The following is a 21,108-nucleotide window of genomic DNA, read 5'->3' as shown; positions in this document are numbered from 1 at the left end:
ACAAGGAGGGAGGGGGTGGGTGGGCGACGAAGCATTTGTTTTGGTTCAGGGTGCTGCTGAAAGTTCAAGATCTGGCAGTAGATATCATATATATATATATAACCTATAATGTTTTAGTGCATTAAGTGTCTTTGTGGTGCTATAGTTTAAGACACCACGTTCCTAATGTCTGATGTGTCTCTGAAAGAGTCTCCTTTATATTTCAAGATGACACATGTATAGGATGAAATGTGCATTTCAACCAGGAGCTGAGGAAAGGTGTTTGCCTGCTCGGGTCAGAGGGGGGTGAACACAAGAAGCTGTTGTTTACCATCTTGTGATGGCTGGACCTTGACCCAAACTCAAACTTGCTGATCAATCTTCTCTGTTGTGTAACCCCTGGTTGGGATGTGCAGCACGGATACAGTCTGACCTCAACTGGCCTTGCTGTCTGAGAGGGTGGAAAATCCCACTCGTGCTGCTCCTGTGTTTGTCTGTCTATCATCTCCCTGCAGGACTTAGACTTGCAACAGAGCACTGAGGTACAGAAGCTGTCTGCAGAACCTACAGCCACGTCTGATAGTTGTTCTTCACACTAACTGTTTTTCTATGTGAGTTGATATTATCAATGCAGAGGTGATACTTGTACTTATATTTACTTTACTTTACTAAACTGCAGAGAAAATCCAAACTGTTTCTGTCAATCATAGAAACGCTGGTTTCTCTCGAAGCACCGAACTCGTCCCTGAGTTTCTGCCTCCGCCATCAAAACAAAGATCTTATGACAGAATCAAAACAGACTCGTCACGTCAACTGTCCTCCGACGATGATTGGTCCGTCGCGACAGGAGAAGGCCGCTAATTGGTCAACGGCCTGAGCCCGGACCCTGGCCAACCAATCGGCTCGCCTCTGGAGCCGGGTATAAAAGCGGTGATGTAAACAAAAGAGGGGGATATTTCGACGGCAGCGACCCGGCCGAGGGCGACTCTTACTGGATGTTCCTGACTCGACGTGCGCGTCCGGACCCGAGGCTGACTGTGGGGAAAAAGCCACTGAGAAGCGAATGAAGAAATATCTGATCTTTCACTTCACATACAGAGGACTTCTCACGAAAGGAAAGAAGAGTAAAAGGAGAAAATGGAGTATACGCTGCGAAAGGCTGAACCAAGGGACGTGTCTGATATATTACGACTGGTGAAGGTAGGTGGGCCACACCGGAAACGAGGGTTCGACTGCACGGCAGGTCGCCCGGGTTGAATTCAGCTGCCTCACTAGCTCACTTATCTAGCGCAGTTATATTTAGCCAGCTCAGTTAGCGCCAGCTAGCTTAGTTAGCCTAAGCGAGCCCAGTTATTTTCCAGCTAGCTCAGTTAGCTTCCGCTAGCTCAGTTAGCCACAGCTAGCTCCGACGAAAGAAGTCAGCCGAGGCCTCAAACCGACGGATTACACTGATTAGCGGCGCTGAGGGGACGAGGTGGTGGGTGCAGAGCTCTGGATGTCGAGCAGGAGGATGTCGGACAAACACCCGGACATCCTCCCTCGTCCTCGGCCTTTGTTTACAAGCTCTCCGCTCACATCCAAATATGGTCTCCCTTCCGCCCAGACCACTTCCGTCCCAGGGTTTGTACCTGTTGGTTGTGTAACCACGGATGTGACACACTTAACGTCAACACGAGCAGCATAATGACGATCAGATTCTTTATTAGTGTTATTGTCCCTGTTGTTGTTTTATCCTCAAAGTCCTGAGTGATTTACCAGAGGTTGAAAAACAAGATGTCTCACCTCAGAGACCAGAAGAGACATTGGATTCGACTTCTCTCATCGATGAATCAGGTTAAACTGACTGATCTGATTGATGAGACGCATTCAACGAAGCCTAGACATGACCTGCGTGTTCATACGTGTAGTTTAATTATCTGGTTATCGAAATAAGATAAGACATTTGACGGGTTAGTTATTAAAGGCTATAACTCCTGCTTTATAAACCCTGCATGACTGTGTATAAACAAATATAAATATATATATATATATATATATATATATATATATATCAGACACAATCCGTGTTTGTAACTGATAATCAAGATGTTTAATTAAATGTTAGATTTCAGTTCTAAAATTTCTGCCCCAGAAACACATTTAAATGATTAGTTTCATTTTCAAATATCAATATTGTATTGATTTGGTTTGTGGTGATCAATTAACCGATTAACGGACATTAATTATGATTTTCAGTACGAGACGTAAACACTGTTGTTTCTTCTTCTCTTCAGGAACTTGCTAAATACGAGGAGATGGAGCACCAGGTGAGACTGACTGAAAAAGGTGAGTTGTTTTTAAACCTCCGGCTTTTCTCACGCACATCAGTTTTCTACTCGTGCTTAAAAAGTGCTTCTCCGTTGCAGATCTCCTTGAAGATGGTTTTGGTGAAACCCCGTTTTACCATTGCATCATCGCTGAAACCCAAGAGAAAAGTAGTGATGGTACGTAGCAGAGATTTTTATATGAGGTTCAACAGGAAGTTCACGCAGTATCATAAACATGCATAGCTATCCCTCTGAGCTAATGTTTGCTAAGTATGCTAACAATGGGATAGAACATCTTTTATAGGTTGAGAACCACAGGTAACATTTATTTAAAAAGGGTTCCAATGAATCATATCGGAGCTCTTCTCCCCCCTCCTCGAAGGCAGAACAAACGTAGTAACATCTCTTGAACTTCCCTGTCTCCATCAGGCCTGAAGGTGGTGGGTTTTGCCATGTACTACTTTACTTATGACCCCTGGGTTGGAAAACAGCTCTACCTGGAGGAGTTCTACGTGATGGATCAGTACAGAGGTAAAAACAACTCCTGGTATCGTCTACAGTTTGAACACATCTCAGCTACTTCCTGCTTTAAAACCCCATTTCCCTCTTTTCCAGGACTGGGCATCGGCTCCGATATCCTGCGGCACCTCAGTGATGTGAGTATGTTTCCTAATTAGAAAACAGGACAATTAGAAAGTGGATGTCGGGTCTTATTCTCATATATACCTATGTCCCTCCTGCAGCTGGCGATGAAGACACGCTGCTCCGGCATGATGTTTGTGGTGGCGGAGAACAACGAGTCGTCCGTCAATTTCTACAAGGGGCGCGGTGCCGAGGACCTCTCCCAGGAGGAGGGCTGGAGGCTGTTCAGGTTTGATAAGGACAGCCTCGTCAAGATGGCCACTCCGGCTGAGGAATGACGGAAAGCGAGCGGAGCAGAGGAGGGGGACGAGGACACCTGAGGGCGTGTCCGGCTCCTCTGCTGTCCTCCACTCAGACCAGGGTTCCTTTAAACAAGTTCAGCTTTTAAAAAGGGGAAATCTGTTTCAATATAACATGAGTGTGTTTAGTTCACGTGTGTTGCTTAATCACGTTTCTAATATGTTGCGCTGAAGAGCTTATGTTTATTCTTATCTTTGCGTTGATCATTCTTTGTTAGTGCTGATGCATTTGATGTGCAGGGAAGACTTTCCATGACTTTACAATAAAACTATAACCGATCCCACGTCCTGGTCTTGTGATTCTGTACGAGAGTCCAACTGCTGGATTCAGATTCAGTTTAATTTGCAAATATTTAAACTTCCAATCTTTTACAGCAGCTGCACAATTTAACAAAACCCAAATGGACGTCACATCACACTCTATAGATAATGAACAACTTCAGAGAAACACAAATACAGTCACAAACTATAAAAAAAAATCACTATAGTAAAAAAGAATGTTACAGACAGTGAAAAAGCTGCTTTAGTTTCATCAGAAGTGAGAATTCAGACTAAAACCTAATGTTCAGATTCATCAGAAGCTAAACACGACACGAGGGAGGTCAGAGTAGAGAAGTAATCCCTTCTTACAGTTCTTAAGCATTGTACAGCTCAAGTAATCTATTACACCATCACTCATTTAAGATTAGAGGCCCTCCCTCTGTTTTACTGAAGGTTCTCCAAAGTTCTTTTAAGACATTTTTGTGAAACTTGTTTGGACTCATCGTTTGTGTCGACACAACCATCGACCTGTGTTCACTAACAACCTGACCTCAGGGGGACCTGATGGAACTGGAGCTGCTATCTGGACCTGGACTCTTCCTCTGCATCATAAACCAGTTCCCTCCAGTTGAGTAACAATGGTTCAAACTTCACTGCAGTGATCATCTGTGAACTCACGGTTTTCATTTCATGGATATTAGCTGATCCTGTTTATGATCGATTATGATGGAAATCAAACAATAACTCCAGTTTGCCAGGCACGTCTCATGAAACATAATTCAACAGCAGCAGCTCCTCTGTCATCTCATGGGAATGACCTGTGAAACTTACACCACTTCATCATTTCTTTAAAAACGCTGACACACTTGTCACGTGAGGTTCCTCTTTCGTGTTGAAGTGAAACGTGTTCTGGTGGATTCCAGACAGTTTCCTTTGACCTAAATACATTTCAATGATGAGTCCGAGTCTCAAGCTGCTTTGAACACTTGTTTGAACCTGATAAATACTTGAAACCAACAGAAGCTTGAGATGAAGGCATCAGGTTTAAATGCAGGGAGTAAATCCAAAGAGGTGATATTACTTATGTTGAAAGAGTTTTTATCTTGTGTGCATGAGAGAATGTTTCATTTTAAACTCACAGGAAAATATATCTCTTTGGTCTTTGAACTCAAAAGTTACAGAAAATACAAACTAATATTTTGGGGAAACAACAGAACAGAAAAACCACAGTGATTATTTTTGAGAAAAGTTCACAATTCCATGATTTTGATGTTTTGTGAACTCGTGTGATTTTTGGCTGAGTCATTCCTTTCAACTCTTTCCTCCCTGTTGACTTGTAGTCTGAGATAAATCACAATCGTCTGCTCAAACTTCACATCAGCTGATTCAAGTTGCTTCTGCTGCCTTCAGGGTCGTGTGGTCACATCCAGTGTCGTCTTGTTCAGCAGTCAAGTTTCTGTGAATTAAAGAGGAACTGATGCGGAGGACTTTCATTCTGAATTTCAAGTGTTGAGGATAAAGTCGACTCCTCTGCTCCTCCTCTCGAGTCTCTTCAGAGTCGAAGCACTGGTCACCACCGTGTTTACCAGCTTACATGCAGGTGTGTGCTCACGTTAGGTCAACTGCTAATCCGCTCACTGGGGTTTAACTTCTCTTAACACGAAAGGAAACTTGGCCGAGGAGTTCAATGTGAGTCGAGGTTAATGAATTCATGACAGAAGTCGCCTCAGATTAATTCTGTGTTTAATGACATTCAGATTAAATCCTCAGAAAGTATATACAGTGTATTTCACTCATGGACAATAATCACAGTCTCATCCAGTTTGTTAATAATTAAATTCTATATGGAATGCAACTTAAAGCAAATGGCAAGGCAAATAAATAGTGAACGAGAGTGTGAGCTAATCAAGGAACTTCAGAAAATATTCTGTTGAACCGAGACGACAGTGACACAGTGTCAAGCGCCCCCCCTCCTCCTCCTCCTCCTCAACCACCACCTCCTCCTCCACTTCCTCCTCCACCACCTCAGAGCACAAACACTCTCCTTCATAAAACACAGCCAGTGATATCTTCAAAGAAATAAAGCTCCATTTCCAGATTTTTCTTCCCCTGCTCAGCTCCAGCTTGTTTTTCAGTATAAATCTTGACCAATAGCATCTCGTCAATCTCCTTGTTTGTGAATAACGAAAAACGTTTACGAGACAAATTAAAACAGACTGAGAACATAAACCCAGTCCAGAGCTGTGGTGGCAACTGGGAAATTCCTTCTATCAATACTTTTCAATCATCGCGTTCCCATCACGAGTGCAAATAACAATTATAAATAAAAAAGGTCGGAAACAAAAGAAAAAGTTCTTCAGTGCGACTTTCAATCTTTGACATATAAAATATAACATCATATAAATTATTTCTGTGGTTATTGATTAATGGATTTAATTTCATTTTATTTTTATGCTTTTCAATACTTCTGAGATTTAACAGTTTCATGTTTTTAAGTGTGACTGCTCTTCATCTGCTGGTGGCAGATGTTACAGATGTTTTGTTGACAACTAAAAACACTGTGAGATGTTTGATTGATTAAATAGAAACTGGAGGAGCTGAAGTCATTGAGAAAGAAACTGGTACTGGTTACATTTGGGGGGGGGGGGTTGAATGGAATGTGAACAGATGAGACGTGTGATGAGTTTGTTCATAGAACAGGCGTCAGCGCTCAGGAGGGGGTCGTCCATCACACTCACACTCAGCAGCAGGTCAGAATCTGAAGCTCCGGTCGGACGCTCACATTAAAATATTCAAAGAATGAACCTAAAGAACAAGTTCGTGCGAGTGAGTGAGTCCCCGGCAGCTGGACGTCTGTCGTCTCAGCTGCTCGAGTCCTTGCTCTCTGTTTGCTCTTTCTTCTCAGACTTCTTCAAAATAAAAAGACACAACAATCAGAGAGGCCACAACAACAACACACCACTAACACACATTCACAGAGATGATTACAAACTTTAAATAGTGAAGAAGACTCACCTTCTTTTTACCAAACGGAGGTTCTTTCCACAGAGTCTCCAGCGTGACTCGGCCCTGCTGAGCCCAGGTGAACACAGAGTCTCCACTCCCCTGGTCGACACACAGGCAACAGCATTACACACACACAAGTTAATCACGTTATTATGAAGGAGTAGTATTCTCTTACATGGTTTGCAGTTTTCGCTTCTATGGAATTGTATATATCAGTGTTTTATATCATGACAAAGGTAATATTGCATAACCACTCAATTTATTTTTGATATCTGTAATATTATATGATCATTATTCTTATGTATATTAACTTTTGATATCTATAATGTAACATGTATTTAGAATGTAACGTATGTTTTAAATGTTTGATATCTGTATGTTTGTCTTAAATGGGGACCCCACTAAAAGTACCTCTGTCTTAGGGTAGAGCTAATGGGGATCCTTCTAAATAAACAAATAAACAAATTATAATAAACAGTGGCTTTTAATATGAACTCGTCAAATAGTTTTGATCCCAACCTCCTCACACCACACGTTTGCCATTAAGGACAGTGAGCATGAACACACCAGTCAGAACAGACTTTAACAATGGGAGAAATGGGATCTTCACATTATTCAACTACACAGCAGATGGGCTGCAGGTCCAAACCATCATAAAGATCATGAACCAGTGTGACACTGGTGGAGAAAATCTGGGTTACAGCCATAGACTGTATATATAGCACACAAATCAGATGGTTTTAAATGTCATGATTTCTGGTAGTTGTTAAAATAACATATATACTGACATATTTCTAAAATCTTTTTGAATGTCCCTAAATATTTGATTCCCCCAGAATCGTTCGGGATGGAGGAATAACTCGAATACGAAGATTAATTTCATAACAGGCAGGTTCCTGATTGGAGCTCGGTGTCACAGCCAGTCGATACGTACTGTGACATTTCAGGAGATGAGATATGTTGACACACATAACACAAAAAAACAACACAAAACACACCTTTAACAAGGCTGCGGCCTGCTGAGGGTAAAACATGGACGCACTCAGAGCCATGAGTCCGACTGGAAATAAGAGTCTCTTCACCCTGGAGCCTGAAACGAGAGAACACTGGTGTAACGGCTGCTCCTCGTCTGTTGTTTACCCAACTTTGATTTAATAATTAATCTGAAGGACAAACACACAGAACTTTGTCACGTCCTGTGTTTACTGAGGGTAACTTGAGGACAATGTGATTTAAGGGTTCATTTCCCTGTCAGGTAGAGTTTATTACTTCAAATGTAGGTCAAACGTGGACAACTTACCTTTGGCCAAGTAAAGTCCCAGGAAACCAGAAAAACCAATCGCTGCCACACTGGGGTAGAGGTCAGGGGGGGGGTCACTGAGGAACTGGTACACGTCTGACGGATCAAAGAAAGAAGTGATGAGGACGAGGGCAGCAGCCAGAGGAAAAGAAATGTGGTTAACAGGCACAGATTAAATTAAACTATTTAACTAAAGGCCTGAATTAAAAAAAAAGTTCATTATATCTGAGATTTCACCAGTTTCATGGATCAGGTTCTGAAGCATTGACCTTATTCTCATGATCATTGATTACTGATGATTGATGATTCTTAAGTCACACGCTGCACTGACTTGAATGAGATTTCCTCACCTGTGACTGTGGTTATTGACAAGTTCACTGAAGGCTCCACGGTCTTGTACACTTGCTGCAGTTAGAGATCATCAGCCAGAGCAGAGGGAGTCAGACAGAAGAGCAGGTTACATTCACTGATGACACACTGAGCTTCAGCATGCACAAGAAAACTGACTTCCTTTGGCTTCTATATATTTATGAAGACCTCTCATGGCACAAATAATGGTTCAAGTCTCGGATTTTAGATGTTTTGGTTCAGTGTTCAGTAAAACTAGGAAAGGAACAAACCATCATTCATATTCAGAGATTGCCCCATTTTTTAAGAAAACACGGGAGAAGCTAAAGCTCCCGGTTAAAAATACAGAACAACTTCAATATGAAAATAAAGGAAAAAACAATAAACTTCATAAGAGATGGGTTGGACGGGGTTTTGTGCAGAAAGGTCTAAACTATTAGATTAAAAATGTGCCATAGATATGCAAATGAAACGTATTATTACATGACCAATCAGCAACAACAGTTAGAGATAAAACTCTTTAACTTTGAACTCAAAGTTTAGCCGTCACTCACCTCAACTTTCCCCATCGCAGCCTGACTGGTTTGCTGCAAAGAAACAAGAGAAACAAGAAAAACAAGAAAGACAAAACCAAGTTGGTTAATTTACTCATGTATGGGGGGGGGGGGGGGGTGTGAGAAGCGTCAGACCGACCTGACACTGGCTCGTGTACGGCTCCGCCCATTTCCTCAGCGAGGCGACGCTCTGCTCCAACGGGCTGACGTCTGGCTCCGTGCAGACGGGTCCTGCTTCAGGTGTGGTGTAGAGAGACGGCAGCTGAGACAAAGACAACACTGTGAGGACAGGGGACACTGGAGCAGCGAGGAGGAAGACGTTAGGACAGACAACCATCTGAAGCAAGGTCACGAGCTGAGGAGAGAAGACGAAGGAGCCTTCAACTCGCACAGCAAGAAAAACTAAAGTCACAAACTCTAACTTGATCACAACAATAACACAGGATCAGGAAGTATCACACAAACACACACAACATGAATACACACCACACAAACACACACATATTTATATCTTTAAACAGACACTGAATGTGATATTACAGCCATTAATGAGTGACATGTATACCTAGGCTTGTTGATATATACCTACAATTAATATCAGCATTTTCTTAAAGTAGTTTAAGTCCCCCCCCCCCCCTGTCAGTCACCCACCTCATCCAGGCTCAGCAGCGGCTGGGAGTTCTTCTTCTTCCCCTCCGCAGCAGCAGCAGCGGACACGGAGCCGATCAACAGGCCCGCCAGCCCCGGAGCTGCGGTGCACAGCGCCCCCTGGCGGCCGGACGACAGAACACATGTACCGGTTAACGAGGAGGCAGAAGAGCCACGTGACGCGTCTTTAAACACGTTCATCACATCGGGCTTCGAACACGATCAACGATTAATCGATACCATAACAGATAAACTCTGTGTCACTGCCTAGCTAGCAGCTAGCCACATGCTAACCGCAGATGTGTTATCTTCGTCTGATTCGCTGTCACTGATCACATGTCACCGCGTCACGCTGTAAGTCTGTTTCATTGAATCACAAAAACTGAATTATATCTAAATATCATTCAAAAGGTTCAAATGTCTGAATACAACTTACCAGTTTCACAGAGGACATCTTCCTTCTTCTTCTTCTTCTCACTCTTCTTCTTCGGCTGTCAGAGAAGAAAACAGCGTAGGAGGTGCAACACCGCCCCCGGCTGGTCCGGACCGGAAACTGCAAGTCACTGAACTGAACATTCAAACCAAAACTGATTCTTTTCTTCTTCTTTACGTCTATTTGTACTTTGTGGAACTTCCTGTAGATCATATCAAATGACCTCAAACTGAATCTCTCTGTTGAGGTCTAACACGTGTTGGGATTAATTTCACATCAGAGAGATTCCTGCCTGGTGAGATCTGCAGTTTCTGTTTTAAATCATGATGAATTGTGGACAGAATGTTTTTGTTTAATCAAGATAAGATTGATCAGATCTGTGTTATGAGTTTCTATTTTCAGTGTCACTGTATGAGATCAACTTACCATTTGAACAACTGTTAATTTAGTTTTTAAAGATACGAAAATCAACTCTTCGATTTATAGTCTGAAGAAGTAATAGTTTGATAACTTGGACGACAGAATCAAGTTATAAACAAACATAAGAATCAGAAACAAATACAACACGACAAATAATCATGAGAAAACCCAGAAAACAGACATGAATAAAACACTGAGAAACCACCTGAAAGTTGACCAATATGAACATTTATTTCTGGAAAGTTACAAATCGTTTCCAAAGAGTTTCTACTCAGATTATAAGATATGTTAATCTGATTTTACTTTCTTTTTCGGATACAGTCGTTGTAGCAAGGTATGTGTATTTTTTATTCCTCTATTGTTTTCCTACTGACGGACTGAAGACTGGTGAACTAAAGAGCTAGGACTGAATGTCCCTCAACTCAGGACAGCAGGACTGTGACGGTTACATGTTTCTTCTTCACACAGCGATGAGGAGGAGGAGAGGATGAAGAGTGATGCTCATGGAAACGGCAGCAGATACAGTGACACATGAGAAAACAGGCCGTGGCGTTTTAAAAGGCTCATTTCCTAAACCAGACCGGCCGCTGACAGTGTGAGCTCGGGTCATTCAACGTGTGATTTCCCCTGTAGTGATTCTAAAGGTTAAAAAAAAAGTGCAAGGGGGGGTAAAATAACACGTGAAAAGAGGGAAGAACAACTTGAGACACTGGATTTTAAAGTATTAAAGTGTTTGAAAGTTGTGGAAAATGTAGAACATTGTCAAATATCTCATTTCCCTTTTACTTTGATATTTTACCAGCTGATCAAGTTAGTGCAGTTCAGAGGACGCAACGAGGAGAACCTTTCACCCAATAGTTGTTTCAAGTAATAAATAAAATAAGATTGATCTAAAGTGTCAGATGTGAGGATTCGCTGCTTTTGTTAATGACATATTTAGATTTAGTTCAACTGAATATTTGAAACTCAAGGAAATGTCTCAGCGCCAGTGACCAGAGGGACGTTTTCAGGTTGTCCGTCCCTCTGTCCCATTATTGTGAACATGACGTCTCACAAATGTTTTAAGGGAATCTCTTCAAATGTCTTATAAACGTTCACCTAGAAACCGGGTGAACTGAGTGGAATTTGGGAGGTCAAAGGTCAAGGTCACGGTCACAACACTTGTCTCGCCCCTGGAACATGATCTCAGGTCCGACTTCCTTCACAGTTTGACTCAACAATGAAATCCTTATCTACCTGTTCACTGCATTTCTTCTTTTTCCTTTCAAGTATTTTTGAACCCAAGTCACCAAAACATAAACATAAACATGAGAAGTGCCGTGTGTCAACTGAGGAGGGGTCACAGGGGGAAGGACGAGGAACCCAGGCAGCGTCACATCAACACTGGAAAGCAGCAGCAGCGGCTCAGGACTCCAGGTTTGAGTGGGAACAAAGATTCATGAATTAGATGAGTGTTTTCATAGCAGGAGGAAACTGAAGTCTGATCCCTTTAAAACATGTATCATGGATATCTGGAAGTAACTTTCACAGATGATGAAAACCTGTGAAAGTACCTTGTTGCATACAGGAAAAGGTAAAGCTGCTTGGGTCGGTAGTGTCCTAATGAAGCTTCTGAACATTTCAGATCTGGTCAGTTCACAATGGAGGAAAGACGTCTCTCACAGCTTCCACTCGTCCGCCACAGACAGACGAGGGAACGAGGAGAGAGCACGAGGTACGATTTGAAAACAACACAATGATTCACAATGAAATTCTCATAATAATAAATAAACCTACTACTGTTACTGCATAGCTCGGTGAAAAGCAATACCTTAGAAAATAAATAAATAGGCGGCTGACAGACGGAGCTGCATCAGCATGTGCTCTAGCCCTTTTCACAGTTGGCTCATGAAAATAAAAATAAATATCAATAAAAGGCCCAGGTCCGAGACGTGGAGGAGCTCGAGGAGCAGGAGAACGAGGAGCTGCAAGGAGAGGAAAGCTTCGACGACAAGATCTTTGCTTCTGATGCGACTTGAACTGAAGGATTTATTTCAGAGTCTGAAATTAACAGCTGACGGCCGAGCGGTGGGAAAAGCTTTGGTGGAAAAAGATCTGAAAGCGCTGGAGGGTATTTTGTTCTGGGATAGCAGATGTCAGTAACGGTCTGAGTTGTGGTGGCTGTTGAATTCAAACCCACGGAGCCTGAAACGTACCGACCACATCTCCAGGTAAATAAATGAGGCCTCAGGCAGGAACGACTCGGATGAACCAATTGTTCTTATTCAAGGAAATTAAACTTTCAGAAGCTGTTGGAAATGCAGATTTCAACCAGTATCATCCACAGAGTAACCTCACCTACTTCAGGTTGTTCACTTCCAGTCAAAGTCAAGACTGTTGCTATTCTTTGTCATGTCATCAGAAAGTTTGAATCTTTAGGTTTCAGACTGTTGGTCAAACGTCAACATTTAGTTTATGATCAAAATGTTCTTCCATGAGGCCTGAGGTTTCTCAAATATTTTACCTAGCTGCATATTTTATGATGGCCACTCTTTCACTTCCCGAAAACACCCGTCAGCCAGAGGGTTAATTTCAGAAGCTGCTAAACGTCTCCAGCTTCACCGCGTCCTGAGACACTCGGGTTCGCTGTGCAGTGACACACAAACAGAACCGACCGGGTGAGTGCAGGGAATGTAGATGACCGGATGTAAAGCTCTGAGGCTCTGAGACGGAGATCCATCTTTTCGAAGCAGGCAGACAAGCCCCTTCCTCTGTTCTAATGCGACACCATCGTCCCCCAGTGGAGGACGAGGCCTCGTGCTCCACGTGGCTCTGGGTTTCTTCAGCTCACTCTCATCCACACACAAATGCTCTGAAAACGATGAGACAGAGGAAGGAGGGGGGGGGGGGGGGGGGGGCGCGGTGAGACGTGTGAACATGAGCACAGTATCGTGGATATCTGGAAGTAACGAGCAGAGTTTGGGCTGAGGAGCTGGAACGCACTGGAAGTGAAACCTGAATTTACCTGAACTTCAACAGCTGGAGGCAAAGCAATCGACCCTCTGCTTCATATATCTGGAAACAGGCTCTAAAGGGAACTACACTACAGTATATAGTGCTGCAGTTAGATTATATACCTCATTGTATAGTGTTATATTTATATTTCAACATTGTTTGATAGAAATAGCCGCGTTCAGTGCTTTGCTTTCACTAACTAGAGTCTTAATTGATTACAGATAAACAGGATGTATGTCTGAGTTTGAATCGGTTGATGGAAGCAGTTTGTTTAACTGATAAACTCAAACTCCTGTTTGCTTGTTGAACGAGTGATTCTGACGCTTCCAGTGCGTTTCTGCAGTGAGTCTGACACGATACATCCGTGAGCAGTAGAACAGGAAACTGACCAGTCCAAACAGAAACCAGCAGAATGAAACATTTTTCTCCCCACGATTAGTTTTCATTATTTTCTGAGAAAGCTGATTCTGAAAATGTTCCAGCTGAGTGTTGTGGCGTCACCAGGCCAAGCGTCAGCTGCCTTCGTTCAGGAGTCGACCTCTTCCTGACCCGGGTGAGAGCTGGTCTCATGTTTAAAGCCTGCAGGTCGGTGGAGTCTCCCGCCTGTAACACCAGACCTCCCAGCAGGGGGCTGCAGTCGCCGACCAGTGCATCTGGTTTCTATAAAAGGAGGCTTGTAGTGGAGCAGACCTCAGCTGCAGCGTCTGACGTGCTCCAGCACATACTCGGGGAAATGCAGACTGCACACCTGCAGACCGTCCAGTTTGCAAGGCATCCTGGGATACTCATCCTCCTTCCACTTGTTCTCGTCCGGGTCGAAGGTGAGGATGGAGTCACTGTAGTGGCCGTTGTAACACAGGCCCCCAAGGACCATGATCTGCCTGTCCAGCACCGCCACCCCGTGGCCGCTGCGCCCTATGGGCATGGAGGCCAGGATGGTCCACTCGTCGGTGTCCGGGTCGTACACCTCGGTGGAGGGGCAGCCCTGCGACTCGAAGGAAGCCCGCAGGATCACGCACACCCCCCCGAACACGTACAGCTTCCCGTTGTGACAGATCATCTTGTGGAAGCAGCGGGCGTAGTTCATTTTGGATTTGTTCTCCCAGCAGCTGGCCTGAGCGCCGGGCAGCAGCGGGCCTCGGCCGGTGCGTGTCCTGTGTGCGTCCGAGCCCCCCGAGCTGCCTCCTCCTCCTCCACCTCCACCACCTCCACCTCCTCCACCACCTCCACCTCCTGCCTCCCGCCCTGGATCGAACACACACACCTGTTTGGAGGTGGAGGAGGAGGTGATTCCTCCAGTGATGTAGAGTTTCCCGCTCAGAACCGTCCCCTCGTGGCCGTACTTGTTGACCGGGTACGGGTCCACAAACTCCCAGCGGTCCTCTGTGATGTCGTAGCGCTCGGTGGAGTAGAAGGTCTCGTCTCGCGTGCGGCCGGCCACAGCGTAAATAAACTTACCAATGACGCCAACGGCAAACTCTGACCTGCAAACAACAAGGAGCAGGAAAATGTGTCGACAAATCTTTAATGTATAAAAAGAATGTTGGAGTATCTGCACAAAAAAACAAGCATCACACTGAAATCGACATAAATACATTAAGAAAATCAATAACCCATCCAGACATCCCGGGCGGAGCTGCTCTCACCTGGGCACAGACATGTCGGCCATGCGCAGCCAGGAGTTCTGTCGCGGGTCGTAGCGATAGACTTTGGAGGAAGCGTGAAACTCTCCGTCCGGCCCCAGCTCCTCTCCGCCCAGCAGGAAGGCGAAGTTGTTGACGATGGCCAGGCAGTCGGGTCGCAGCGGCACCTGAGGTCCCTCGAGCTCCCACCACACCTGAGGGATCGTTACACTGGTTACTGAGCCCCGGTCACACACTGATTTCAGATCAGATTATGTAAAGAGAGACTGAGGGATCACAGTTGTGCTGCATAACGAGGGGAAGCAGAACACTTCCCTCTACTGAACCGTGGGCAGACACCTTGGGGCGTTGCAGCAGCAGAATCTTGCTGTTGACCATGCTGTGGCCGATCATCCCCCTGAAGACGGCGGTCTGCGGGCGCACGGAGCGGATGCGGTTGGAGCGCGTCTCCACCAGGGGCTGCTGGTTGACATCATGGAAGTAGCTGAGCGCCTGGTCCACCTCCTGCCTCAGCTGCCGGGAGTACCGGTAGAACTCCGACGTCTTCACCTGTCGAGGAGGAAGAGGAGAGAGGAAGGACACCGGCGACCACGCCAGACGGCAACACACAAGCTCAGCCTCGGGCTGCGTCAGCACTGACCTTCTCGAAGACGTTGGCAGGCGTCATGAGACAGAAGCGGATGGACTGCACGATGGTGTCCGTGTGCCGCCAGCGCCGCCGGTCGTGACGCAGCCACGACTGAACGGCCTCGTACAGCTCGATCTCTGGGAAGCGGCTCAGAGCGTCGCTGTTCAGGTACGCCTGGTTCAGAGGAGGGTTATAAAAGTTATCACAGGTTTAAAACTGTGAGTGAATCGTTTGAAAAGACAAGTCACTGTCACTGGTCAGAAGGTATTAGGACGTGAAAAGTCCTTGAAGTTTACTTAGTTTGACTCGCTCTAGAGTTTAAGAGACGTGTATTTAAAGACATTGAAAAAGGTAAAACATTTAGGGCACATTAAGTTCACATTTTAAAATAATCGTTAATTTACTGTAATCAATGTAAAAGTGTGAAATAAGTCATATCGCTCAGCACTACTGTGAAATATCCCACTTACTATACATTCTTTAAAAACAAACGGAATTTGAATAATGTTTTTTGCATATGAACTACATTGAGGTGATACTGTTTATGATAATAATAATCAGATTTAAACTACTACTACATATCAACATGTACTCATCTATAGATCTGCAGACAGACACTAAAGTAGAAAGAATCCTTCCTGCTGACGTCTCATCTAAAAGATCACAGATGTCTGAGGGTGTATTTATAGCTGTGCTTTGCTGTGAGTCAGTTGAGAGTTTGTGTGTTCGGTCAACAATCGGACCTGCAGTCTCTCGAGGCTGAGGTAGGACAGGAAGTCGGGTCGGCTCATGAGGGGGACAAAGTTGTCCAGGAGGAAGTTGTCTAGCTGCTCCTGGACGCCCTCCACGCCCACGCTGAAGTCCTCCAGGAGCCGCATGACCTCGGCACAGTTCTCCAGACAGATCTTGGCCAACAGGAAGGAGCAGCAGAACTCCACCGCCTCCGTCAGCTGGACGTACATGGCCGCCTGCCGGGACAGGAAGAGGAAACATGACGGAGAAGAAACAGAATCACTGGGACCGGCACTGAACTCAGGATAATCTCTTGTTCTCCAGAGGGGCTGCATGTGAGAAGGCAAATGAGTCAGAGGCTCTGGACATTCTGGAGTCAGTTAACACAATGTCCAGAGGATTCACAGAGATGACGTTTCTAATATGTGATGGAGGCAAATGTGGAAAACAAAACAAAAGTAACTCTATCTTCTGGTGATTAGGGCCGACTCCGGTGTGGATGAGCTGGAAACAACAACACTGATCTTTCCACAGCAGAGTTTAAACATCATGTCCCGCCCCTGCTGCTCTACAGGCTCCGCCTCCTGCTGCTCTACAGGATGTCTGACCCGGACAATGTGCTGCTGCTGCTTCACAGGAGAAACACAAACTTTCAACAAAGTCCAGAGAACAGAGAACCGTCATTCCAGAAGCTACCTGCAGGATCTCTTGGACAGTGGGCATGCTGAGCTCCAGCGAGCCGTAGTACATGAACCGGAGGATGTGGCCGAACCCAGCGGCCGTCAGCCCCTTCATGTGGATCTTGTCCTGGTCCCTCTCCCTCATGTCTGCCGTGAACATCACCCGGAAATAGTCGCTCTGTGTGGCCAGAAGCGCCTTGTGGGCCTGCAGGAGAAATAAGAATCTAAATAATACATAGACCTAATGTGCATAGAAATACATATACACATAATAATCCAGAAGACGTTTCCTCACATCCAGCACTTTCATGTTTTCAAGTCTGATCTTAGAACAATTTTTCTGAACTTGTGACTGATGGGTGGTGATATAAAATGTTTGATCCTGGATTCAACACAATGCATCACACAGGTTTGTGCGTCTTCAGCCTCATTTGTGTACCTGGAAGTGATGCTCCTCTATCAACAGCGTGACGTCCAGCAGCAAGCGCTCCTCGTACAGCGCCCGGAAGCCGGACGACACACTCCCATCATGCACCTGGGACAGGTACACCTCCACATCCACCCCCGACATACCACACCTGAGGGAACGAGTGAGAGGAAGAGTGAGTGTGACTCTTTGCTGACACACAGTCAGACTAGTGGAAGATAAAGAGAAAACCCTTAGAACACACTCACACACAAATCTGGGAGAAAAGATAAAAACACAATTTATTTTTGACACATTTTCTATGCACAAAAAAACTCAAGAAACAAATATTGTAAATGTGATTGTACACACACATACACACTCACCTCTGATTGGCCACGGGCATGTCAGTGGGGGTTGTCCGAGCCAATCAGAGGACAGTGCCCCTTGTGTCCAGTAGATCCTAACAAAGTCCCTTTGCTGTGTGTCAAGTACCTGAACGACAAAAGCAACACAACCACCAGGTTACAGCATAAACTTCTCCCGGAGCAACGTTTATTTAACCCAAAGAAGGACATGGAAGAACTTCTGCAAACTTCTCACAGCTTCCACCATGACACCCACACATGACCCCACGTTCACACCGGTCTCCACACACCTTTGGTCACATTGTGTATTTCAACTGAGGAAAGTAAGCAATTTGTTCACTTCTCATATTTTTTATGGTTACGTTCCTGGTCTCATTGTGAAAGTAAATATTATTTCATTATTTAAATATTAATATTAGTAACAGCCCTGAAGAGTTACGGGTAAGAGGATTGTTTGAGTTCACTTGTTACAACATTGTGCTCTTAGAATATCTGACAGCTGGATCCATTACCTTATTCACCACTGAGTTTATAAATTTTCCCAGGGCTTGAAAAACATTCTAAAATTTCTCCTTTTTTAAAAGAGAATGAAATTTCAATCACAGATGAGAAAGAAAAGCACCAACTGAAAAATCGTTGCTCCTCTATTCATGAAAAAGACGTCAGAGGAGTCAAAGATTAACAGTCAGGTGATCAGACAGGTTGTGAGAAGAAAACTAATTTAAATTATCGTCTGAATTGTCTGTTAAAACAAATCCTGCTTCAACCCTAAGTTGTGTATTTAAAGATTTCATGTTCAAAGAAGAATCTCTATCACTTCCTTGAGAAGCAGGTTTAGATCATCCAGATCACCAGTCGTCTGACTCCTCCTGTTTTAGGACATTTATTTTGAAGGGCTGGCTTTCTAGAGTTCAACAATTACTTTAACAGGTAAAGTTTTATTTTACTACTAAATAAATCTCAAGTTCAATAAACTGGAATCACCCTTTCACCCAACAACCAAGTGAAACAAACACAAAACCACTTCCACCAGAAGAAGCTTGTTCTAGCAGAGGAAAGATGGAACATGGAGGTGAAGAGGATTCAGTGTGTTTCTGAAGAACACGTCAGAAGAACGATGGCTGACGAGGCTTCAGGCTCCGTCCTGAAACATCTCCATGAACACAGGGCTGAAGGGAACCCGCTGTGTGAGTGAGTGGAGGAGGAGTCAAAGGGATGACGAGGCAGAGCAGGTTCAGGTGGAACATGAAAAGGGGGAATCGTACCTTCTGGAGCCCGGGCGAACGATCACAGGCTTTGATGGCTGAGAGCTAAGGGGCCGCTCACATCTCCTGTGTTTGTGTTTCCCTGGTTCTGAACCGAGGAGACAGGAAACAGATCCGTGAGACAGTGGAGGACGAGCAGAGACCAACAACATTACAGCAAACCACTCTGAAACAGCGCTAACATGCTAACATGCAACTGAAAACATGCTACTGACACACACACAGTCAGAGTTTTATTTATTCAGTGCAGATTAGTTTCTCAGCTAAAATTATAAATTATTAAAAGTATAAAGTGACAGTGTCAATATTTCCGATATTTGTCAATATTTCACGGTGCACGTGAGGGGGGGGGGATCTGAGTGAATCTCTGACATGTTCTGAGGTGTGGTGATAATCTGACTGACAGCGCTAACATGCTAACATGCAACTGAAAACATGCTACTGACACATACAGTGTAAACCTTCATTATGAACACAGGTTGTGTTTTGTCTGTGATTCACTGTCAGTGCGTGTGTTGGGGGGGGGGGGGGAGGGGGCACTTTAACACTGTGACACTTTAACACAGTTTGGTGGCTCCACCCTCTGGCTTCTCTGCTACCAGCAGCTAGAGCTAACATGCTAACATGCTAACATGCACGTCCCAAACAAAGGCTGCCGCTGCACTGTGGGGGGGGGGGGCAGTTTGTGTCTCACGTGCAGGGGGGTGACAGCACAGCTGGATCTCAAGTGGAGAACCCCCCCCCCCCCCCGCGGCTCTGACTCTAAACCCGGGCAGCAGCGTTAGCTGAGCGGCGGCTGCAGACGTCTCACCTCGGCGGTGCGAATCCCCGCAGCCCCTCTTCGACCAGGCAGCTCTGGCTCCTGCGGACATGAAGCCGCGGGTTCGATGCTGGGATCAGGAAGGCGGGCGGCGCTGCGCCATGTCCGTGTTCGTCCGGCGGCCAGACGAGGAGAGCGCCCCACACACGGCTCTGAATCAAACGGCTGAAGAACCACAGCAGCACTCAGGCTGCGGAGACGCCATCTTCTGCGCCTGCGTCATTTCCCTTCCGGGCGGAACTGGGAGGGCGGAGCGGTGAGCAGCTAAGATCGTAACTTAGACAGATGTCTCACTCTGCTCCGGTTTACCACAAACGTGCGTTGAGGGAGAGAAAGAGGTTAGACTTAGAGCTAAACTTAAACCTGGTCTAAACTAAACCTGGAACTACTATCAGATTCGAATAAACAATGAAAAAATAATTGTATTATATGTTGTAATATGGTAAAATATGTATTGAACAGTTTCCTCAGAGACTTAAAGATGCTCTGCTCTTCATCGACTCTTCTTCATCCTGTAAATGTCTCATTCACTTTTCTTCTGCTGGTTTCCATTATGTCAAACTGGTGATTTTGTTCTTTTACCTGCACCAAGGACGAGATGTTTCCACCAGTTGGTTTGAAGAGGAAAGAAAAGCTGAGTCATGATTCCAGTGAAGTCGGTGGAAGGATGTTTATTGAGCATTAAAGCAGAGACAAGTAGAAACAGAACTTTTCTCTCTGACATGTTTTTCTTCTCGTTACATCTGGTTTGTCACAGAGGAAATGATACATGTGTTTGACTCATAGACTGAATATAAAGGCTTTGACTGGGATGTGCTGCTGTTATACTGCAGCGCCACCTGTGGGTCAAAAGTAGAAAAGACACCACCGCTCTGCACCTGATGCAGAAATGAAAACGTCCCATTTTTAAGTCCAGAGTTTCGATCTTTTGTGTCAAAGACAAAACTCTGATTTTAAACTCAAAGTGATTTGATTGTGTTGAACTTTGTGTTGAACTAAATCAATTTGTGAAGTGAATCCAGGAACTTTAAGATCATAAACAAACAGAATGTGGTTCTACACACATGGAGACAGACTGAGGGACAAAGGTGGAACAGAATAAAGGAAACTTAAACACATATATGTGACTCTTATAGAGGGTTTATATATTCTACTTGTGTTGTGTCGTTTCAATAAATGTATTCTTCATGTGAATAAACACAATCGGTGTGGAGGTCCATCTAGTGGTGAAGTTACATATTACAACCAGCTCCTCTGATTCCTCTGGAGCTCTGTCTCCACTCTGCCTCCCAGCAACAAGGCCCAGTCAGAGCCGCTCTACACACAAGCTGCTGCTGCTTCAGCCTCTGGATCCTCAGGACACAGCTCAGCCTCCG

General features: G+C 44.8%; 3 protein-coding genes across 4 annotated transcripts; 1 reads left to right on the top strand and 2 right to left on the bottom strand.

Moving 5' to 3' along the window:
- The first annotated feature begins 922 nt into the window (after window positions 1-922).
- LOC133932544 (diamine acetyltransferase 1-like) lies at window positions 923-3,510 on the top strand. Of its 2 annotated transcripts, XM_062379268.1 has the most exons (6): window positions 925-1,179; window positions 2,253-2,304; window positions 2,385-2,462; window positions 2,715-2,816; window positions 2,901-2,941; window positions 3,029-3,510. In XM_062379268.1, the coding sequence occupies exons 1-6, from the start codon at window positions 1,117-1,119 to the stop codon at window positions 3,203-3,205; spliced, it is 513 nt and encodes a 170-aa protein (XP_062235252.1). In that variant the 5' UTR covers window positions 925-1,116; the 3' UTR covers window positions 3,206-3,510. The 2 variants fall into 2 exon arrangements, with proteins under 2 accessions (XP_062235251.1, XP_062235252.1); XM_062379267.1 differs by having other exon boundaries at window positions 923-1,179; window positions 2,715-2,941.
- A 1,703-nt stretch (window positions 3,511-5,213) lies between these two features.
- On the bottom strand, window positions 5,214-9,857 carry apoob (apolipoprotein O, b). Its single transcript, XM_062379266.1, has 9 exons — window positions 9,780-9,857; window positions 9,347-9,463; window positions 8,835-8,957; window positions 8,696-8,728; window positions 8,144-8,198; window positions 7,794-7,889; window positions 7,492-7,583; window positions 6,503-6,592; window positions 5,214-6,396 (listed from the first exon to the last, which is right to left on the bottom strand). The coding sequence occupies exons 1-9, from the start codon at window positions 9,795-9,797 to the stop codon at window positions 6,349-6,351; spliced, it is 672 nt and encodes a 223-aa protein (XP_062235250.1). The 5' UTR covers window positions 9,798-9,857; the 3' UTR covers window positions 5,214-6,348.
- Window positions 9,858-13,081: 3,224 nt separating this feature from the next.
- On the bottom strand, window positions 13,082-19,852 carry klhl15 (kelch-like family member 15). Its single transcript, XM_062379182.1, has 10 exons — window positions 19,724-19,852; window positions 18,913-19,000; window positions 17,666-17,774; window positions 17,313-17,451; window positions 16,890-17,078; window positions 16,205-16,429; window positions 15,474-15,635; window positions 15,173-15,382; window positions 14,837-15,027; window positions 13,082-14,674 (listed from the first exon to the last, which is right to left on the bottom strand). Exons 3-10 carry the CDS (start codon window positions 17,683-17,685, stop codon window positions 13,882-13,884), a joined length of 1,929 nt encoding a protein of 642 aa, XP_062235166.1. The 5' UTR covers window positions 17,686-17,774; window positions 18,913-19,000; window positions 19,724-19,852; the 3' UTR covers window positions 13,082-13,881.
- Window positions 19,853-21,108: the final 1,256 nt, after the last annotated feature.

This window comes from Platichthys flesus, chromosome 21 (assembly GCF_949316205.1).
Source record: "Platichthys flesus chromosome 21, fPlaFle2.1, whole genome shotgun sequence".
In the NCBI taxonomy this organism is placed as follows: domain Eukaryota; kingdom Metazoa; phylum Chordata; class Actinopteri; order Pleuronectiformes; family Pleuronectidae; genus Platichthys; species Platichthys flesus.
The sequence above is the reverse complement of the archived record's forward strand: the minus strand, read 5'-3'. Positions and strand labels throughout refer to the sequence as shown.